Raw genomic sequence first — 21,204 nt, forward strand, 5'->3', positions numbered from 1 at the left:
TTCTTTCAATTTTGAAAGGATCAACCACCAATGAGATAGCCACGTATCACCATAGGTGTTCGAAAATTAAGAAAAAATGACAATCCATGAGATTGTAGTTGTTTCTAATGGGAATATCATTGTTTGATCAAAATAACTGTCTGAATTTATCAAAATTAACTTATTAAAAGGTCTTCATAAAAGAATTCAAGCCGTGCTTTTGATCATATGTATGTTCAGTGATATATTTTTTGAACCGTGAGACAATTATGCAACTAGGGGGACCTGAAGGTCAGCCTCTCAATGAATAAATGAATAAGTAAGTAAATAAATAAATGAACGAATAACCTTAATCTTAAAAGATTAAAAACTATAAGTATGACTGGTTCTGATCAAACAAAGTAATTGTAACTGTAATCAAACTGTAATCGCTCTTGCTTACAGTTGGTATGGCTCCATATGGGGATTGCCTCTGTCTTCACAACACTCTGCCCCCATCTCCTGGGGAGCTGCATGAGCAACAGGGGGATAAAGAACAGGGGGAAGAGGTGGAGGAGGAGTGACATCCTCTTTGCTCCTTCTTTGGAGAGCATCCAGCTGGGCATGGTAGTGCTGGTAGTGGTTGACCTCACACCTGATTTAAGAGGAAATGTAGATTTATTATACAATAAGGAAACAAGCTATCTGATTGGTCAGAGTTGCGGTTCAACTATGCTGATGATTTTCACTTCGCCCTGTCGCAGCTATACATTGTTCCAGTATGAAAATGAGGGCATATGAAACTGAGCTCAAGTAGCCCTTGGTCTTTTATACTTAGTTTTATTTAAACACGCTCTCCCACTTTGAGCAAATCATTAGAAGTCCTGCATGATCTTCCAGATGGCTCCTTTTAGGATCTGAGGCAACACTGCAGTCCACCAGACATTTAAAAAATAGGATTAGATTAGTCCTGATCATTACAATAAAATGTCTGAAGGAATCTTATTGCACGTGCAATATTTGCAATATTTACTTACATGTCACTTTAAGCCACTTCATATCTGTTAACCGCACCTTTACTGTATTTTTCTGATGATGGTTTTGCACCTCGTAAGTTGTATTTTATCTTTAACTGTATTATATTTTATACCTTATACTGCTTATGTTTTGCTCTTATATCGTTTAGACTCTATACTTTTTATTGCTGATATTTCATCTTTCTTATCTCTTCTATGTATGTACCATTTTGAGGTTTGACACAACTTCAACTTTGTTGTGCTTGGCGCAATGACAATAAAGTTCTTGAATCTTGAATCTTCATTTCCGGAGCGTGGGTGCACAAGGTAAGTGCCGGTGTTGTTCAGTGAAACCCAAATCAGCTCCTGATTTGACCTCGTTTACCCAAAATTGTGATATTAATGTACTGGAATTTCTTTTGGCAATCTTAATAAATGCAAAATATTCCTTACTTTTGGTTCTGTTGCCCTTTAAAATGTCCAACAACAACAGGGTCACCTGGTAGTCCTGCTCTTGGGTGGAATGGCTGAGGTCAGAGGTTCGAGAAGGACAGAATAAAATGTCGGCAAGTGAGAGGTTTTTAAGCACACACACACACACACACACACACACACACACACACACACACACACACACACACACACACACACACACACACACAAAGATAGATTAAAACATTAGATAGTCCACATAACAATATAATGTACGGTTATACATTGAGGGAGTAGTATATTTTTGTGCTGAAAACAAGCCTGGGATGGTAGAACTGATTGTCCTGAGGACAAGTTCAACAAAAAATAAGACACATCACAAAGTCACTTTGAGTGAGAAAATCTACGCTATTTCTTAGTTTCAGGGGAAAATGCACATTACAACCTCCTCACTTAATATGTGGGGATCAAAGATGCCGGGACCCATGTGCGCAGGTGACATATGGGTCCAGTTCATCAAACCAATAAAATGTGAGGTGAGTAGAAAGGGGACATGTCTTACCCATATTAATAAACATGTTTATTAATACATGATAAATAACACAAAATGAAAGAGGGTAATTCTAAAATATTATACAAAATTAAACCAATGAAAACATAGTTTAGATTACAGTAAATTACCTAGTCTAAGTTCCTCAGGTGTTCAGCAAACTAAAGTCCCTGTTAGCAAAATCACAACCACCTTCAGTGTTGAGTCTGCCTTTCACAATAGTCAGACCAGCGAGCTCAGCCTGCAAATCACATTTTCTATCTATTCTCAAACATTGCTTGTCACCAGGGGCAAAACAATTTGAGTATGCCTCTTAACAGTATGGAGGACCATGGTGCAGTATGCACCATGTACTGAGTGTTGGGTTAAGCCTACTTTATAGTGGACAGGAGTGTAGAGCCTGACGGGTACTTTCCACTCTGGTTTGGGTGGCAGTCTTCTCGCCGGGTGCCTGGGCTTTGGCCAAGGAGTTGGCCTCTCTGAAACCCTGGTCTTAGGTATCTTTTCTAGATGATAGAATTAGAATAGTAGGTGTTAGACAACTGGAACTGGAGTATCGTAGATAACGCTTGATTAGCAAATGAGGAAGGAGCATGGTATTAACGTCTTTTATTTGAGGTGTACACAGGGTCAAACCCTACTTCTGTGCTGTCATCATTAAAATCACTGCTTCCTATACGGTTCCTCCTGTCTGACCAAAAAGTAAAAAGATGGGATTGCAAAAAGCCAAAATGGTTTAGCGTTTTAAAGAGTTCCACCAAATAAACCCAGACCCACTCGAATAAAAAGTTAACAATTATATGCAAAAACAACAAGCTAAACATGTCTTTTTGGTCTTCAAAGCGTGGGTAACGATTCCACAGCAAAACAGGTGCCTAGAAGGGACATGTAAGCACAGATGTCATCAGCATTCTGTAGTTCAACCAGCTGAGATGGCAAAAAAAGAGATTTATGTCACAGTAATGGAGCCCCCTCAAGATGTCTGTGTTGGGATAGCCCCAAGACGTTTTGGAGCTAGGTCAATTGGGAAACATCTAGAAAATTGGGATCAAAAGTTGCTGTGCCATTGATTCACCACTGGATAGAGCTAGTACCCAGTTCAGACTGCAGCAGTGACCAAGGCCTCCAAGACAACAAACCCTCATACTCCGCATTCAGATCTAAATTCACTGCTATAGACCTCTTAAGTGTTGCGTTATCCCAATGTGCTATCCCATTTTTCAAAAAGACCGCTTCTAGCCATGTCTAGAGCACATTTATTTGACTACCTTGCATTTGTTTGTGCCATAAATTTGCCTTTTTTAACTGTTAAGATGGATTCTGTTGGGCAAGTTACAATAGGAACAGTTATAAAATCACTAGTGGTACCAAGATTATCATAATTTAACATCTCTTTTTCTGTGAATGCCCCTTTTGACCCCACTCTCCAAAGCCGTCCTCCTATCACGGTTGCATTTTATCGTGGCAGTATCAATTGCTGATATTACATTTTTCTGAAAGATGAAAATAAAGCCATTAAGAGGGCTCAAAAACATGCATCTGTGTAGAAAGATACAGCTTCTTTGCTTGCCACTTTACAGGCTCGGTCAGTTCTGCAAGTTTCACACAACAACTGTTGCTTTTTTTTGGTCATATCTACCTACAATATTCAACATATATCAAGAACAGAGTGATTGGAGAACAGGATCCAAACGTCCCATTCATTTCTCCATAGATGAATAATCAAGGATGAGAAGTCTTCAAACATTGCAGACAAATCACCAGGCTCTGTGAGGGTATTACTATGATGTTACTTTTTTTGTTTTCTCTTATTTCTAATACATAGTGTGTATAAGAATTTGGCTGTAGCTTTAAATACTTACTCACGCAAATAGTCACACACACATACAAACAGCTCGAATTTTAATGGCTAATATCCTTGTGTTACCTGGTGTGTGTACTGTTGCAGGCCTTGCAATGGGGGCCTGGGAGCCTGCTGACTTGTTCCTGTGCAACACAGAGAGGCTAAACTCCTCCTTCATTACCTTGAGTAATAGTAGAGTTTAGAGAGAGGAAACCATACAGACTTACTGATTTTACCGTTTTACCACACACACACACACACATAGACACGCATGCATAACACATGCATTAGCGCACAAATATATGAAAGGCTGTGTACACTTGCACAGACATTATGACGTAAACACAAGCATGCAAGCACGTGCATACATACAATGCATATGTCTAGTTTTGTGTTCCTTTTCCCTGGAAAGTTTTTAACCTTGCATTTTGAAAAGTGCAATATAGTAAAGACATTCCCACACACACACACACACACACACACACAAATACAATTGACAAGCCAATAGCCCAGCTGAGGACATGTCATAAGAACTTTAAATATTTTGTACTCCAGCTCTCTTTTAACTTATTTTTAGCTTTGGTCTTCATGTGCGTATATCTTAAATTGTGTTTGCTGTGTTTGTCTGTGTCTGTCTTGCACTGGTGAAGCCATAGCCCTCATTTCATTTTTAACATGTGCCTGCACATTGTTTTTAATGACAATAGAATTGAATTGAATTGAATTGAAATGATGCATTTATCATTTTCTTTAACACAGAATGACTTGAGGCTGTTTACCTGAGGGTCCAGGTGCTTACAGATGCGCTTCTCAAGGAATGGCCGTTTGAGGACTGAGGTGATAGAGGGGCGGTCTTGGGGGTTGACCTTGGATAGAGGAGTATACTTCAAAAGAACAGGTATGTTGTGCACTAAGTGTGACTATCCATTAATTTAATTTCTAGTGAACCCCATTATCACTTACGCTGAGAAGTGACTAACAAATACTGGAGTTTTACCTTGGTAAAAGTGAATAATTATCAAACATGACTTTCAGCTGAGCAGGTAAGTTAGTCTGCTCTACCAGCCTGCATACTGATCCACCACCTTCTTATTCTCGTTTAAAGGTCAAGTGGGTAAAATAGGTAAAGTGGGCTGAGCATCTACATGCCTGTTTGTCTACTGCCTTTTAAATAATTCCATGTCATCACTACTTCCCCTTGTAAGCACCTCTCCATCTCTCTCTCACTCACTCTTTCATATTTGTGAAACTAGACTATATAACATGTACTATTTACAGAAACTTCCCTAGCTACTACAGTTAGGTAGCTGATAAAACAGTCCAAATGGATTGTGAACTCTGAGCTGAAAGTGGATAAAAAGTTATCATCCTTCCCTGCATATGACTGATTGATCATTCCTGGTAAATGAAATTTTAATGACCCTATTGTGAAAATGTGCTTGTGGAGTAAGCATATATTGGGGGGGGGGGGGCTCCTGACCTTGAAGAGCTGGTTGACAAGCATTCGAACATCATAGGAGTAGCGACTGGACACTGGGTTGTAATGCCCCCTGCAGATCTTACCAACTAGCTGCCGCAGACTGCTGCCTTCAAACTGAAGGTGAATACACATTGAAATAAACAAGGCCACCCACACACACACACACACACACACACACACACACACACACACAGACCTATTTCCATCACACTGTATGGAATGTTTCTCATTAAGCACACATAAACACACACACCCAAATATACCATACAAGTGTAAGGTCACTCTGGAGCAAAACACTTGCACACACATAATAAAACAGTCCTTCAGGTGTCCCTCTGATATTTGCCATGTGACACAATCTGCTAATTAGCCAGGGTGTCCACTGTGGGTTAGCGCTAACTGTCAATGCTAGCCAGCAGGGTTAGCATTAGCTCACTATTGGCTGAGCCGAGGCTGACATCATCAAGACAAGCTCTCAGTTGTTCCAGCTGTGTCTCAAGGAGCTGGGCTATGAGATGGGCGGTGGTGGGACTTACTGGATGCCTCAGGGTGCAGAGTTCATAGAGGACGCAGCCCAGAGACCAGATGTCCCTACGATGAGAAAATATGCAGACAAAAACACACACGCATGCAAACAGCCACAAACAGAGAGACGCACAGGCATAGCCAGATAAATGCAGGCAGGCACATGGACTCATACATTCAAGTTGAAGTTGAAGTTTTATTGATGGCCAATTAAGTGTGCGCAATCTAAGAATGTGACATGATGGGAGGCTCAACATAAAGACAAAAGGAAATAGAAATAACTTTTTAAAGCAGAAAAAATACACAGACACACACCGAAGCCATAAATTCACGTATAGATGATCACCTGCAAACATGGACAGGCACTGGTTTGTATCTGATGAGTTACTTGTGAGGAGGTTCTTTTCATTTGCATTCATTCACATGCCACACCATAACATTAACTTCCTCCCTGTTCCACCCAGAACCTTGTGTGTCTGTCCTTCAATTGTAGGCAAATCTGCAGCATGTTCTGAGTGTTCAGTGCGGGTGTCACTTGGTGGCATGAATGTGAATAAGAGCACTTGTCTGTGTGTGTGTTTGTATGTATATACATGTGTGTGTGTTTATGTGTGTGTGTGCATGTATGTTAGTGTGTGCATGTGTGTTAGTGTGTGTGTGTGTGTGCATGTGTGTTAGTGTGTGTATGTAGGGAGATGGATCTGTTTGTGCATGCTACATATTGAGACTTCTGACTTGACTGGTGTCAAAACAAGACGCCAGACCACAACAATGATCTATCAAAACACACTCGAGTGGCCTGCAAGCCAAGTACACGACCTGTCATCTGACTCTTGTGTGGCTTATATATGTGTGTGGGTGTGAGAGAGGAAGCAAGAGAGAAAAGGAAAGAGATAAAGCGAACAAGTGCGATTTAAAAAGGAAACAGTTTCAGCGAGCCCATATATTTGTGTGTTCCTGTGTCAGTGTGTGTCTATGTTTGACTATATGTGTATCTGCGTGTTTGTTTTGCATGTCTGAATATGTGTCTGCCTCTAAGCCTGTGTGCATGTGTGCTGCTTACGCATGCGTGTGTGTGTGTGTGTTTGTGAGTGTGTACACATGTAGACCACACCCATTTGACAGAATCCTGTGAGCCACTTACCAGAAATGACCGATTACAGACGCATGAGTTATAATCAAACACATATGAGTGACAGATCATCCATGATACCACTTTTGCTTCCCTCTTTACTCCACCTCTTCCATAGAATAAACAGTGTAAAAATTTGCACGCGAGAGAGCGAGAGAGACTATTTTCTTAACCCTTTACAATGCTTATTTTCTTTGCTCATTTAGCAGATGCTTTTGTCCCAAGCGACTTACAAGAGTCTGCAATTACCAGATATATATGCATGTGTATACCAACAGACATCTTTACAGCACTAAAAAGTAATCATATCATAGCCAAGAGGGCATGTTGTGTTAAATGCAACACTGATACAAGTAGCTCGAGATTCAAATAACAAATTAGCTGAACAATGCCACAAATCAGTTTCGCAATAACATTTTAGCCAGGAGTGCACGTCATGTCAAGTGCAAATAGTATAGCTACACAATAAAGATAGGGTTTGGGTTAGCAGGGTTACTATTAGAGTTAGTCCTTTTGTATTATGCACATGTACAGTAGGAAGAAAACTGATGACAATCATGTGGTGTGAATAAACCTTTGTTTGATCACTGTTAGAAACAACAGAAAAAAACTATTTGGCATGTCTGCACTAACTCCACCTTACAAGTTTGGTTACTCAGGCCTAGAAAAATACGGTTTGTGGTCTAAACATGTTGTCTCTGATGTTATCAAATGCTATGGCTTTAGCTTCAGACTTGGTGCTGTCTGTCTGAGACCAGAAGAGTACATCTTGAGAAAAGCTTGAGAAAGGGAGGGTGGGGGGGGGGTGTAAAGTGAGAGGAAAATAGAGAGGTTTTTGCATCATTCCACAGCTAATTTCAAATGACATATCAAGCAATCAGTGAAAAGTGGCTATTAAATAGCACTGAAAAATTACTGATGTGAATGATAGAAAAATAACTCCACCTCTTTCATAAACTGTAAAAAGTTGCAAACACGAGAGAGAGCGAGCGAAAGAGAGACCTTTCATCTTACTCGTGAAGGCTGTGTAGGACAATGTAAATACGTACGTCTTGTTGTTGTATGGCCTGCTCTCGCAGATCTCTGGGGACAAGTAGAAGGGTGTCCCCACACAGGTCCTGGCAAGTTCCATGGTGCTAAACAATCCCATTAGCAAAAAGAAGTAAACGGCAAGATGGTTTTCCATTCAATAAAGAACAATGTGTTCCTTTCCATTTTGATCCATTTTCTCATGGCACTAGGGCATATTATTCTTACATGGTCTGTGCAAGTGAATTCATTCAATTGCTACTGTTGGTATGCCCCCCCCCCACCACTACCATATCCTCTTTTAAATACAGGTGTAAAAGTTTGCCAATCTTTAAAGCCTTTGACAAAGTGTCATCCTTTTGAGAGTGTCTGTATCTGTGCATGCGTGTATTTGCCTAAGTGGGTGTACGTGTTTGTAAAGAGGCTTGTCTTTATTTAATATATCTACATTTAAAGTACAGTTCCTCTGTGTGAATTACCTTCATTTTCATAACCGGTTTGTTCTTATGTCGAGCGCATTAACTTTTGTGGTAATTGGTTCTACAAATAATGCTTGGCTTGACTTAACATACATGAGCAGTGTCATATACAGCAGGCACATGTGAATTTCTCCACCTCGTCACAGTCCTGACAGACACACTTTACATTAGGTTGGAAATAGGCCAACCATGATTTGCATGTTCTTGTGCATTTTAGCAGTCACACTGCTGGATCGCCTACAGGTCTAGGGTCTGTGGAATGCTAATGAAATGTTTTGAAGAGTTTCACATGTGCCAGAACCCTCAGTCATAAACAGCTGCCAGCAGGCGGGTGGGGTGGGGTTGAAGCTGACTCTTACTTACTTATTCAACATTCTCGCAATTCCAAAGTCTCCCAGCTTTGCTTTCATCCCTCCCTGGGTCAGGAATATATTCTATAACAGACCGGAGGGACAAGAAAGAATGAATGGATCTCTGTGTTTGACAAGCAAAATAATGGCTGAGTGTAGATAGCAACAAGCTGAATAAGGGTGAACATATGTGGTGGGACTGGATATGACTAATGATAGATAACAGTGGATATGAATGGAGGTAATGTCTGCGGTCAGCTTGGGACAGCTATTCTGGTTGTTGGCACAATGCAGTCTTTGTTGGAAATGCAGCTTGTCTCCACAAAGCTAAGTCATATTAGAGGTCATGAAATTCCCCATAAACTTTGCAAAATCACCAATTATTATTTGGGAATCTGAAATCTAGGCACATCTTAAACTGATGGACATGTGCCGGGTAGGGGAGGTTTTGTTCTAGCAAAGCCATGTGTAAGAGAAGGAGGGAGATGCAGAGAACAGGTAAACAGGGTGGTGAGTTTTAAGGCTGCCCAGACCGGGGTGTTATTAAGTGTTGATAGAATAAATGGAGAGAGTTGACAGCAGGGGAGACTAACTCTATTTACTCACCCACTGAAGTTGCAACTTTACAGACCATGTATGTATTATTATAAAAGATGTGATTTAGAGACAAGATATGATAAAACTTATCAATCCATATTGGGGAAGTGTAGTGTGAGTTTGACATAAACAGGGCAAAGGGAGAAAAAGTAGTGCAAAATACAGTGTGGGGGGGGGTCCTCAATAGTGTGTCAGCAAAGATGATCAACCACTGTTATGTTTTACCTCCGGTTGTCGTATGAGATCAGTGCACTTACTGGTGGTCTTCCTTGAGAACTTTTCAATTCTAAACTTGGTACATTATCAGTAGTATGTATATGTATAGGCATGCATAGACTAGTGGTTAGCAAGACTAGCCTGTGACTGGAACATCTCATACTCACTCCTAACATAACTGCTTTAGTGTTGAAGGGTTCTTGAACACAACACCGTCAGTTTTTGGAAGTGAGAAAAAAATCATTGATTAGAATAAAAATCGTCTTGTACGTAGGGCTGGGCAGTATTATCCTATTTTTCAATGGAATTGGGATGAATTCAGATATTGTCTTATTGTGATACACAATTTTTTTCTTTTAATTAATGATAAGAATCTATTACCTTTTTTTTCACAGAATGAGGTCTAAAATAGTTGAAGTATTTTTTAAAACCTAGTTTTGTTTTGATATTGTACTTTACAATAACAAATAGTGCAATATGATGAACCTCAGTTGGATTCTTAAAAATTGTATTTTTAGGGCGTCCGGGTGGGGTGGCGGTCTATTCCATTGCCTATCAACACAGGGATCGCCAGTTCAAATCCCTATGTTACCTCTGGCTTGATCAGGCATCCCTACAGACACAACTGGCTGTGTCTGCGGGTGGGAAGCCGGATGTGGGTATGTGTTCTGGTCGCTGCACTAGTGCCTCCTCTGGTGAGCTGGCGCACTTGTTCGAGGGGGAGGGGGAACTGGGGAGAATAGCGTGACCCTCCCACATGCTACGTCCCCCTGGTGAAACTCCTCACTGTCAGGTGAAAAGAAGCGGCTGGGGACTGGACATGTATCGGAGGAGGCATGTGGTAGTCTGCAGCCCTCTCCGGCTCGGTAGAGGGGGTGGAGCAGCGATTGGGACGGCTCGGACGAGTGGTGTAATTGGTTGGATACAATTGGGGAGAAAAAGGGGGGAAAAGCCACAAAAAAATTATTTTTACATATATTGCAATATCTATCAATATCATATGAAATTCCCTATGATTAATAATAATAATAATAATGATAATAATAGTAACAATAATACATTTTATTTGTGGGTGCCTTTCAGAGCACTCAAGGACACCTTACAGAACACAGTAAAAAAAACAAAAACAAGCAGCACTGTATCAGACAGCATAAGATCAAAACAAAGCAGGGTAGACAATAAAAAGTTACTACAACAAGTAAGTATAAAATCATCATCTGCACAAAACTCAGCGAAGTGTGTATCAGACTGAATATGCCAGTTTGAAAAGGTATGTTTTGAGATGGGATTTGAAGGTTGAAAGAGAGTCAATGTTGCGAAAGTCTTGCAGGAGAGAGTTCCATAGGCAGGGGGGCAGAATGACTGAAGGCTCTAGTCCCCATGGTTGTCAAGCAGGCCAATGGTGTAGTGAGTTGGAGAGCAGAAGAGGATCTGAGAGTGCAGGAGGGCGTGTGGATATGAAGGAGTTGGAAAGATACGAAGGAGCTAGCCTATTAAGGGCCTTAAAGGTGAGGAGCAGGATCAAGAAGTCAATACGGTATTTAACAGGGAGCCAATGGAGATGCTGAAGAACAGGAGTGATATGATCTATGGAAGAAATTCTGGTAATGATACGGGCAGCTGAATTCTGGACCAAATGAAGTTTATGAACACTTGAGGGGACGACCAAAGAGGATAGAATTACAGTAGTCAATACGAGATGTAACCAGGGTGTGAGTGAGTATGGCTGTGCTGTTAGGTGTAAGTGATTATAGTGGTAATAATATTTTCCATCTCATCCAGCACTAATTGTATGGTACACATTAGAGTAAAACAGAGTAAAGTCACTAGACTGCATATATACGGGTAACTGTTGTCGCTCTATTTCCTTGATCTAGCATTGGCTGTAAAGAACATCTGTACCCATGAAAACATTTACTACAGACAAAAAAAAAAGCATTACTTTAGTTGCTAATTTAGACAGTGTTTTCCGCTAACAGGCGGCATCAGTTAAGCCATCAAGTAATGATGTAGTATCACCACCGACAGTGGCGTCGTATGTACTTTCTCTTTGCAAAGTTGATACTTTTGAGCAGGTTACCCTTTGCGTTTGGTCCATAATGACCTGCTATGCTTCATTACTTTTTCCAATGAAGGACAGGGGCAGGCGCAGTAGAGGAGTGAGTGTAACACTTTACATTACTTAACAAGTAGTTGTCCAATGTGGCTTTGGTAGACACTATGCAGATACGTAAACAGAATCTACACTCACATTTGGTACTCAATACTTCAAATTTTCAGATCGTATGAGCGGTTGAAGAATGTGGTTGTCACTCTCCTTCATAACTGAACCGTGCGTGAACCTAACAAGAAATAAACAATTCAATAAGGGAAGACACCCAAATTCCCCAACAAAGTGTCATTGTGAGATGGCCTGGATAAGTGCATTAGTTTAAGGGCATGACTAAAGCATGGTTAAAAAACGTGGGTATATTGATCATAGACATCCCAAACTGCAACTTTTAGAGAAAACTTATATAAAAAGCTGACATTTTATACAGGTTGACTGCAAGAAGGGCAACTTGGCTTACACTCTGTACAGTGCTTATGCAGCATAGATACAGAATGCATATATGAAGTTGGGACTATTTGTCTCTGAAATAAAGAATACCATTTATGGGGATGTGTTACTTCTACCTGTGATTTAATGTCTCGGTGGAGAACCTTCCGGTCATGGATGTGTTTCAGCCCCAGGCAGATTTGTACAAACCAGTCAACAATCTGAGGAAGACAGAAGGGAGCAGGGTTTAACTTTACAGCTGTTTAGGTGTGTGTCAGCATCTATGTGTTTGTATATGTGTTCAGCCTTGGATATGTGTCTGCATACATCTGAATGTTCATGCATGAAAAATATTGTTAATTTTCATTAATCAATATTTTTGATTTATATATTATTAATAAAGAAATAATAAATAATAAAGACAAATAATAAAAGTGAGGCTCCAGAGGAGGAATTAGAAACCGGCGAAGGATGTGGGGAAGCCGTCACCCTCTCCTCCTGGTAATTACTTTATCAAACATGAGATCCCTTAACAACAAGCTGGATGAGGTAACACTTTGTGTCAAACATGAGGAGGATTTAAATGCAGTAATCTTATCTGTTTTACCGAGACATGGTTAAACCAGGACTGTAACATGGACGACAGAGATAAGATAAAATTGTGAAAAACCATTGGTGGTGGGCTTTGCATTTTCGTTGACAGAAAGTGGGCAACACATTTCACTGTCTTTGAACAGATATGCACAAGAGACTATGAGATCTTGGTGGTATCATTTTGACCCTTTTATTTACCCCGTGAATTTGGGCAGCTCACCATTATTTTGGTGTATGTTTCGGGTCCCAATAATAAGGAAGCAGCTGAGAGCCTATCAGACAGTTTGAACAGTGCACTCGCATGATCTGCTGATTAACCAGTGTTTATTCTGGGGGATTTTAACGCACTCTCCTTAGCAGTACATCTCCCAACTTTACAGTAATATGTTGGCAGTCCAACTCATTTGTCACACATTCTTGACTTATGGCAATATTGAGGATGCATACACTGATTAGCCAAAACATTAAACCCACTGACAGCTAAGTGAATAATATGAATTATCTCATTACAATGACACCTGCCAAGGGGTGGGATATATTCGGCAGCAAGTGAACAGTCAGTTCTTGAAGTTGACATGTTGGAGGCAGGAAAAATGGGCAAGTGTAAGGATCTGAGCGACTTTGACAAGGGCCAAATTGTGATGGCTAAATGACTGGGTCAGAGCATCTCCAAAATGGCAGGCCTTGTGGGGTTTTCCCGGTATGCAGTGGTTAGTACCCACCAAAAGTGGTCCAAGGAAGGACAACCGGTGAACCAGCAACAGGGTCATGGGCGCCCAAGGCTCATCGATGTGTGTGGGGAGCGAAGCCTAGCCCCGTCTGGTCTGATCCCACAGAAGAGCTACTGTAGCTCAAGTTGCTGAAAAAGTTAATCCTGGCTATGATAGACAGGTGTCAGAACATGCGCTATTGGGGCTGTGTAGACACAGACAAGTTAGAGTATCCATGCTGACCCCCTGTCCACCACCAGAAGTGCCTACAATGGGCATGTGAGTGTCAGAAATGGACCATGTCGGAGTGGAAGGTCGCCTGGTCTAAAGAGTCCTGTTTTCCTTTACATCATATAGACAGGCAGGTGCATGTGCATCATTTACCTGGGGAAGAGATGGCAGCAGGATGCACGATGGGAAGAAGGCAAGCCGCGGAGGCAGTGTGATGCTCTGGGCAATGTTCTGCTGGGAAACCTTGGGTCCTAGCATTCATGTGAATATTACTTTGAAACATACCACTTACCTAAACATTGCTGCAGACCAAGTACACCCCCCTCATGGCAACAGTATTCCCTGATAACAGTGGTCTCTTTCAGCAGGTAATGTGCCCTGCCACACTGCAAAATTTGTTGAGGAATGGTTTGAGGAACATGACAAACAGTTCAACATGTTGCCTTGGCCTCAAAATTTGATCTGGGGAATACAGAGTTTTGAGTTGCTCCGCTCAGGGCGATGCTACAGAATACCCCTAGCAATCAAAAAGATCGATGAGGGATGTTTTGTTCCTAGTGCAATAAATTTCATGAACTAACTGCATTAATCTGCACTCTTGTGCATTGAATGTAAACTGTATGCTGTAAACTGTGTATTCCGTATTAATTGTTGCACATTTTTGTGTGATGTAGTGAGTTGTATTCTATTCTATTCTATTCTATTCTATTCTATACTTGTGTGTGCTTAAGTGTATGTGTATGCTTGTGGGTGTGTGTGGACCTGCTCCTCAGTAAAGGGGACTCCTCTCTGCATGTTGATCTTCTTCAGCAGGTCTCCTCCATCACAGTACTCCATCACAATATATAGGTTGTTCCTTTCTATGCGTGTACACACACACACACACACACACACACACACAATTCCATCACAATGGAAATGATTTTTCTCTCCAATATACACAAATATAAACCTAATGATTGATAACAATTGACAATATAATTGATGCATGCCTGCTCACACTCCAGTCCAAATGCAAACCCCCACACATACACACTCACAGACACACATATTCATGCAAACACACAAACACACACGACACAAATGTATGCATGCTTTAGCAAACATTTAATCACAGACAGACTATTATTATGGATCCGCCCTGCTAGGAACACAAACCTTGAAATGACCTGAAGAAGGCAACGATGTTTGGATGTTTCATCTTTGACAGCAGTGTCCCCTCTTTCTTGGATGTCTCCCTCTCTCTTGGTGACATCTGAGCAGCAAAGCACTTCTCAACAAACAACCTAGCTTCCTTTCTCTGTCCTCCAACACTCACTCACACAGGCTACACACTCACTCTCTCCCTCATTGCCTCACTCTTCTTCCCTGCATCAAGCCCATTTCAGTACATTTCATTCCCGTTGCTACTTTACCAATTATTTTGTTTTTGTGAATAATTTTTTTTCCTGTTTGTTTCTGCTCTCTTGGCTTTGGCATCTTGATTTCTATTTCTCTTTTTGTTTCTATAGGTTTTGAATACTTTCTTTAAAAAGCAGAGGGGGAAATATTCTTGCCTTAGTTTAAAATTGTTTTCTACAGGAGGAAGCATGAGAGGGAGTGAGTGGGGGGGGGGGGGTCAGCGAAAAAAGTCCTCAGTGAAGTCTGGTTGTGTGTGACTTCTGATATGATGGTCTGACTATCCCCGAGCACTGGAATATTTCCTGAAAGCCCCCTTGGTTGTTCTAGGTGTTTCCCTGACAGGGTTTATTCTGTTTTAAATGATGTGTTAATAACTTAAACTAAAACAGTCACACTGAAATCAATCATTCATGGGACTCAAATCAAATCAAACCAATGCTTGGCTAATAATTAATTAAGTTCATTCTCCATGGATCATTACTTCTAGATTTGTTTAATAAAGGTGTATCTGTGGATGCAGAAAGTGGCAGTTTGGTGGCAGTGGTTTAGCGGTAGGTGGCTGGTGGTCCGAGCATAATAAGGTATTTATTAGGAAGGTGAGTATTGTTTTAAAAGTGCAGGAAATATCTGCAGACAACAGGAGAGCTGAAAGACATGTAGGGCCAGGGACACACAGCCTATAACACAGGCCAGTATCTTTAACACATGCCTTTTGGTGGAGACTTTTTTATAAACTATTTGACAGCGCTATGAATAAACACATCTTGAGGATGGGTGGCCCTTGTGGGAAACAAATTCCCCTGGCAGCAACCACATTACTGTTGGAGCCATGCTCTGCCAAGCTACACAGAGAATGAACCTCCTGATGCTGGCAGTTTTAGTGCCTAACTCAACCAATTGAGGCTACACAAAGCCAAAGTATGTCACGGATAGTAAATCAGATTTAGGTCTGTGATAGGTGTTTATGAGGCAAGATATGCACCTGGGTCTGATGTGCTAGCATATGAGTCACCAATATACACCATGACTGTAAGACACCTTTAACCATTTCATGAGCCAACTACACTTAAATGATGTAGGACATCATAATCTGTGCTGTATACCTGCCAAAGTGACTGGTAAGTTTACTAGTCCAGCTATGTATATTGGGGTCAGGGGGTTGAGGTTGGATGACAACATTTGGAGCATTTGGCTGGCGTTCAGTATTAATGTCCCAGTCTGTCTACTGTGGGTTTTCAAAAATTTGCATTTTCACAGTTTCTTTTCACGGGCTGTCATGCAAAGCTTAACATTGTCAGATAAATCCAATCATTTTGTATATATTGTACTGTGCATTGTATGTATACTGGTACACTCTGTCATGTCCATCTACCTCAGGCATGTATGTAAGTAACCTGCTAACATTTATTTCAGCATCTCTGATATATTCTCTGCACCATTGCACTTTATTGCCTCTTATTTTGCCTGTATATAGTCAATCCATATATATATATATATATATATATATATATATATATATATATATATATATATATATATATATATATATACGTATATCTGAAGATTGTTGTGTTGTAGCGTTGTTATTCTATGTTAAATACACTGAGAGAGCCATGACACCAGAGTCAAATTCCATATATATGTGCAAACCTACATGGCCAATAAACTTGATTCTGATTCTGATTTAAGAAAAAGTTATGCTCCAAAATTAGAAATCTGCTGACTGAAAAGACACCTTCTCTTGTCAAAATGATTGCTGATGTAAAAATAAAGCATGTTATGGATCTTGCGAAAAGTTAAGAGTCATCTTAACCTTCTGCTTACAAAACACAGGTAGTTTTAAGGACAACTCCTTTGTATTTTTGGGAAACTGCCTGAGGGATTGCAGGTAGTAAAATGATTCAAGAATGTAAAATTGTCATTTTGGAGGTAATCATTCATACATTCTGAACAGCTCAGCTGTGTAGGTTTACCTCCCGGAGGTTGATCTCCTTAATGACACACTGTTGGTCAGAGCCTCCATCTCTTTCTCTGACTAGGAAGACTTTCCCAAATGCACCCTCTCCGATCTGACGCGTAATCTCATAGCTGTTCATAACACCTGTACAACTGGAAATGAAAACCTCATGGCATAACGATTTTGAAGGAACACAAAGGTTGACGTGTGGATGTTAGAAAAGTATATTCACAAGTGTTACAAATGTGTAGGTTGAACGTGAAAGCTTGCTTTGTGCACTGTAGAACTCAGCTCTAGGCACAGAAAGTATACTGTAGCATATCGTTAAGTATGTTATAATTCACAACAGGAAACCTTTGTTGCCCATTTAACCTAATGCTAATCTGTCAAATATGATCATGCTAACTGGCGTTAGTATGGCGCCGACAACCAGGTAATAGCTAACGTTGATTCTCTGGCTGGCAAAATTTTGAATGTGGCTGATATAAAAAAGTATATCAGCCACATTCAAAATTGGCTTGCATTTCAGTTTTCACTGGTAAACATTTCCAGGTATTTATTCCGAAATTTGTGGGTAATGTGATTCAATGTGACATTAAAATAAAGTCTAGAAAATCGCCATCACCCCCGACTAAACGTCAAGCAATGAATGAAGCAGAGCAACCCCGTTGCCATGGTGACAAACACAGGCGGCTAACTAATAGCTTGAATTTAGCATGTCAGAGATCTTCGTCGGTGTGAAACAAACCGATTCGTCCTCTTTACGACGACTAACAACTAAGTATTCTTACCTTTCCCAGTTTTGTTTTCAAATACGATGCTCCGTGGTAAAGTTAAAAATTTGTTGAAAGTATGCTTGGGAAAAGTGTAGAAGGTCCGGTCCGAGACCTTATAAGGCACAGGGGTGATAAACGCAAGGGACTCTGGGACTTGTGTTTTCAACGGATTAAAATTAATTAAAAAATATAATAATAATAATAATCATCATCATTACATTTATATAGTCCCGTTCTAGACACCCAAAGCCCTTCACATTGAATTAAACAATCTGTGTTATGAAACGTTTAATAATAATAATATCACAATAATACTAATAATAAATTTTATTTGCGGGCGCCTTCAGAGCGCCCAGGGACACCTTACAGAACACAGTTAAAAACAAGCAGCACTGTACCACACAGCATAAAATCAAAACAAAGCAGTGTAGACAATAAAAAGTTAATACAACAGATGAGTATAAAATCATCATATGCACAAAACTCAATGACATGTGGATCAGACTGAATATGCCAGTCTGAAAAGGTGCATTTTGAGATGGGATTTGAAGGTTTACTCACTATTTTGTATTTATTTATTTCAGTCTCAGGTGACAATATGAGATATTAGACAAATAAGGTCGTGACTACCATCCTCATCATAATCCTGAAATATTCAGCGTTGGATATCAAACAGCTACCACTGAGACCACTACAGCATAAATATATCGCCACAGTGCAGTGATGACATTGACTTATTATCAGTAAAGAGAGTATGGGCTATGCAGCTCTATTTATCTTTCACCTATCTAGTTTGTAACCAGATCCAAAGGTTTATTGCAAGTGCAAAGATGAGGCACTTTTTAAAACTTATAATAGCAGCTGAATTTTGGTGCTTTATTCACAGCCACGGATCATGTTGCTGGAGCCAGATTGTGGCCATCACACCTAAGACTGATATGTAAGGCAGCTACACTCTGTGTGTGTGTGTGTGTGTGTGTGTGTGTGTGTGTGTGTGTGTGTGTGTGTGTGTGTGTGTGTGTGTGTGTGTGTGTGTGTTATTGAGACTTCGAGAGTCTTCGTACGTATAAGGTTTAGAGTTTTGATAACTTGATTTTCAATTAAAAATTAAAAGGGGAAAGAAGGAGATTGCTGACTGATCGCTAGTCCACACCTTAACATTTATTGTAATGTCAGCCAAACCTCAATTGCAAATGACATTTTACTAACGGGCCCTGACTTGTCATTTATGCAAATTCTGTTCTGATGCTCTGTGTTCTGCACTTCACTCCCTTCCCAAAGGCTCATTGGTGCAGTGCTTGCACTGCTGCGTCACAGCAAGAAGGTCATGGGTTTGATTCTCACCTGGGTTGGGGTTAGCACTGGGGATTTGCATGTTTTCTTCAGGCCTGTCAGTGTGGAGTGGCTGTCTGTGTGTACTCTGCATGTTCTCCCAATGCTCAGGTATCTGTATGGATTTTACATGTTCTCTCCGTGCTTTTTATGTCAGCCAATATAAAAAAACAACCCCAATTAAAAACATGCAGACATACATGTTGTCACCTGGAACTGGTCCACAGTTGCTGAAGGAAAGGGTTGCCCACTACTCCTGACTGCCCCTGGAGGAAGGACAGTAGGATGGGAAAAATGCAGAAGAAATGTTTCTTCAGCCACCACTCCCTGCATGTGTGTGTGTGTGTGTGTGTGTGTGTGTGTGTTCCAGTGTGTAGCTGTAATACAAATAAAGTCTCTCTTCAGTCTCAATGTCGGCCATGCCCTTGCTCCACCCAGATGTCAAATGTTCTCTCTCCTCTTGGCTCCTCAAAGTTGGAGAGTTCAGGTTCATGTTTTTTTTCATTGACAGCCATGTAAGTTTACACATGCTAGGAATTTGTGTTGTTGGGATGCTCCACACGAAGACATGACATGAATACAATATTTTAGAGTACAAAACAAATGAAGAGTTTCAAACGATGTCTGTGAAAAGTTGTTTAATTACTTTAAAATTTGGAAATATCTCAATACCAACTTTACAGGTAAGTAAGGAATTGGAGAGTGGTACCTTCCCACTCCCTTTAGAAAGAACAGTGTTTGCCCCCCCCTTCTCTTTTTGTTGGTTGAAAACTCATCTTCACGATGAAGTACACCACGGCGATTCTACAGTAATGGCAGTATTGTCAGGGCAGTGTGGCTCTGACCCTTGACCTTTTTAGTAATAGTTGATTGTAATGTTGGTGATCTACTGAACTGCAACTTCTTCAGTGTTAATTATCAAGTGGCCCTGGAAAGAATGAACCAGCTAACTGTAGAAGAGACATAGGCAACCATGTGTGTGACATGGTGTAGTAAGAGTAATCAGGTTTTCTTTCCAACCAATCATAACACCGGTGGATTTGATCTCATAGACAAGAGCATCTTGAAGTTGGAATTAATGTTGATAACATCTGCTGTATTAGACACATAAGAGATGGAAATGACACATGCACTTCGAGACTGTAGGTTATCTAGGATGTAAATTATGGACCCCATTGGAAAGACGTGATAGTCGACACAGACTTTTTGGTGCTCTCAACTTTATTCACTATTTCAGCCTGTACTCAATGTGCCCGGTAGGAACTTTATTCTAGACTTGGGCTCTTGGGAAGTCAGTTTGCTGACAAGTGAGTTTTGTGGTTATCTGTCAGATAGTGAGTCAACCCCTGTTGAATAACTGTCCTCTTTCCAAGCCTGTAATATTGTAGTCATAGATGGAGAATTCATTTTAAAACTGAAATTGAACTTATGCACTGACATGATGACATGACGAGCTGTCAAGTGGATCAGTGAGTAAAATGACATCCAGACTTGAGAAATGCTTTAGGAAATTCTTACTCAATGCAGAAAACTCAATCGGCAAACCTTAGTAAAACAGCAATGTGAGCCACTTTGGCTTTAGAATACCTGAGTGTGATCATGGTTTGTGTTGGACAAAAACTGCAACAGGATGAATGGATGTCTGCTGCATAAGATCATGTTAGCTGGGCGACCAGAGCCCATGACACTGACACAAACAACAACACAAAAATCGAACCTATTATTTTTGAAGATAGTAGATATTAGGTTGGGTTGGAAGCTGAAGGACAAACATCTGTCATAAGGACATGACGCGGGGTCAGTCACTCTAAGTGTGGTGCATCCAGAATCACAATGCTCCTGTTTAACTCCCTGATGATGCTCAGTGTTAACAGCCTCTCAGTGTGGTCTGTCAACACGCTTCTCAAAGCATCAGAGAGAGAAAGCATGACAGAGACTGAAAAGGAAGGAAGAGAGAATAAATAAATACCAATTGTAAGCAGATATTGAAAGAAATATTTTCATTATCTCTCAACGCACACACACACACATTTCATAAGGCTAACTTTAAACATCCA

General features: G+C 40.5%; 1 protein-coding gene across 1 annotated transcript in view; it reads right to left on the bottom strand.

Moving 5' to 3' along the window:
* LOC130120346 (serine/threonine-protein kinase Nek5) overlaps positions 1-17,178 on the bottom strand; it is a 42,846-nt gene extending 25,668 nt beyond the window's left edge. The window contains exons 1-12 of the mRNA XM_056288895.1: positions 17,056-17,178; positions 14,840-14,936; positions 14,444-14,541; positions 12,284-12,367; positions 8,808-8,878; positions 7,986-8,072; positions 5,816-5,870; positions 5,280-5,393; positions 4,579-4,665; positions 3,897-3,980; positions 2,810-2,883; positions 422-613 (exon numbers count right to left, since the gene is read on the bottom strand). Coding sequence (XP_056144870.1) covers positions 422-613; positions 2,810-2,883; positions 3,897-3,980; positions 4,579-4,665; positions 5,280-5,393; positions 5,816-5,870; positions 7,986-8,072; positions 8,808-8,878; positions 12,284-12,367; positions 14,444-14,541; positions 14,840-14,936; positions 17,056-17,178 — 1,166 coding nt within the window. The remainder of the gene's footprint in view (positions 1-421; positions 614-2,809; positions 2,884-3,896; positions 3,981-4,578; positions 4,666-5,279; positions 5,394-5,815; positions 5,871-7,985; positions 8,073-8,807; positions 8,879-12,283; positions 12,368-14,443; positions 14,542-14,839; positions 14,937-17,055) is intronic.
* Positions 17,179-21,204: the final 4,026 nt, after the last annotated feature.

Source organism: Lampris incognitus, chromosome 11 (assembly GCF_029633865.1).
Source record: "Lampris incognitus isolate fLamInc1 chromosome 11, fLamInc1.hap2, whole genome shotgun sequence".
Classification (NCBI taxonomy): domain Eukaryota; kingdom Metazoa; phylum Chordata; class Actinopteri; order Lampriformes; family Lampridae; genus Lampris; species Lampris incognitus.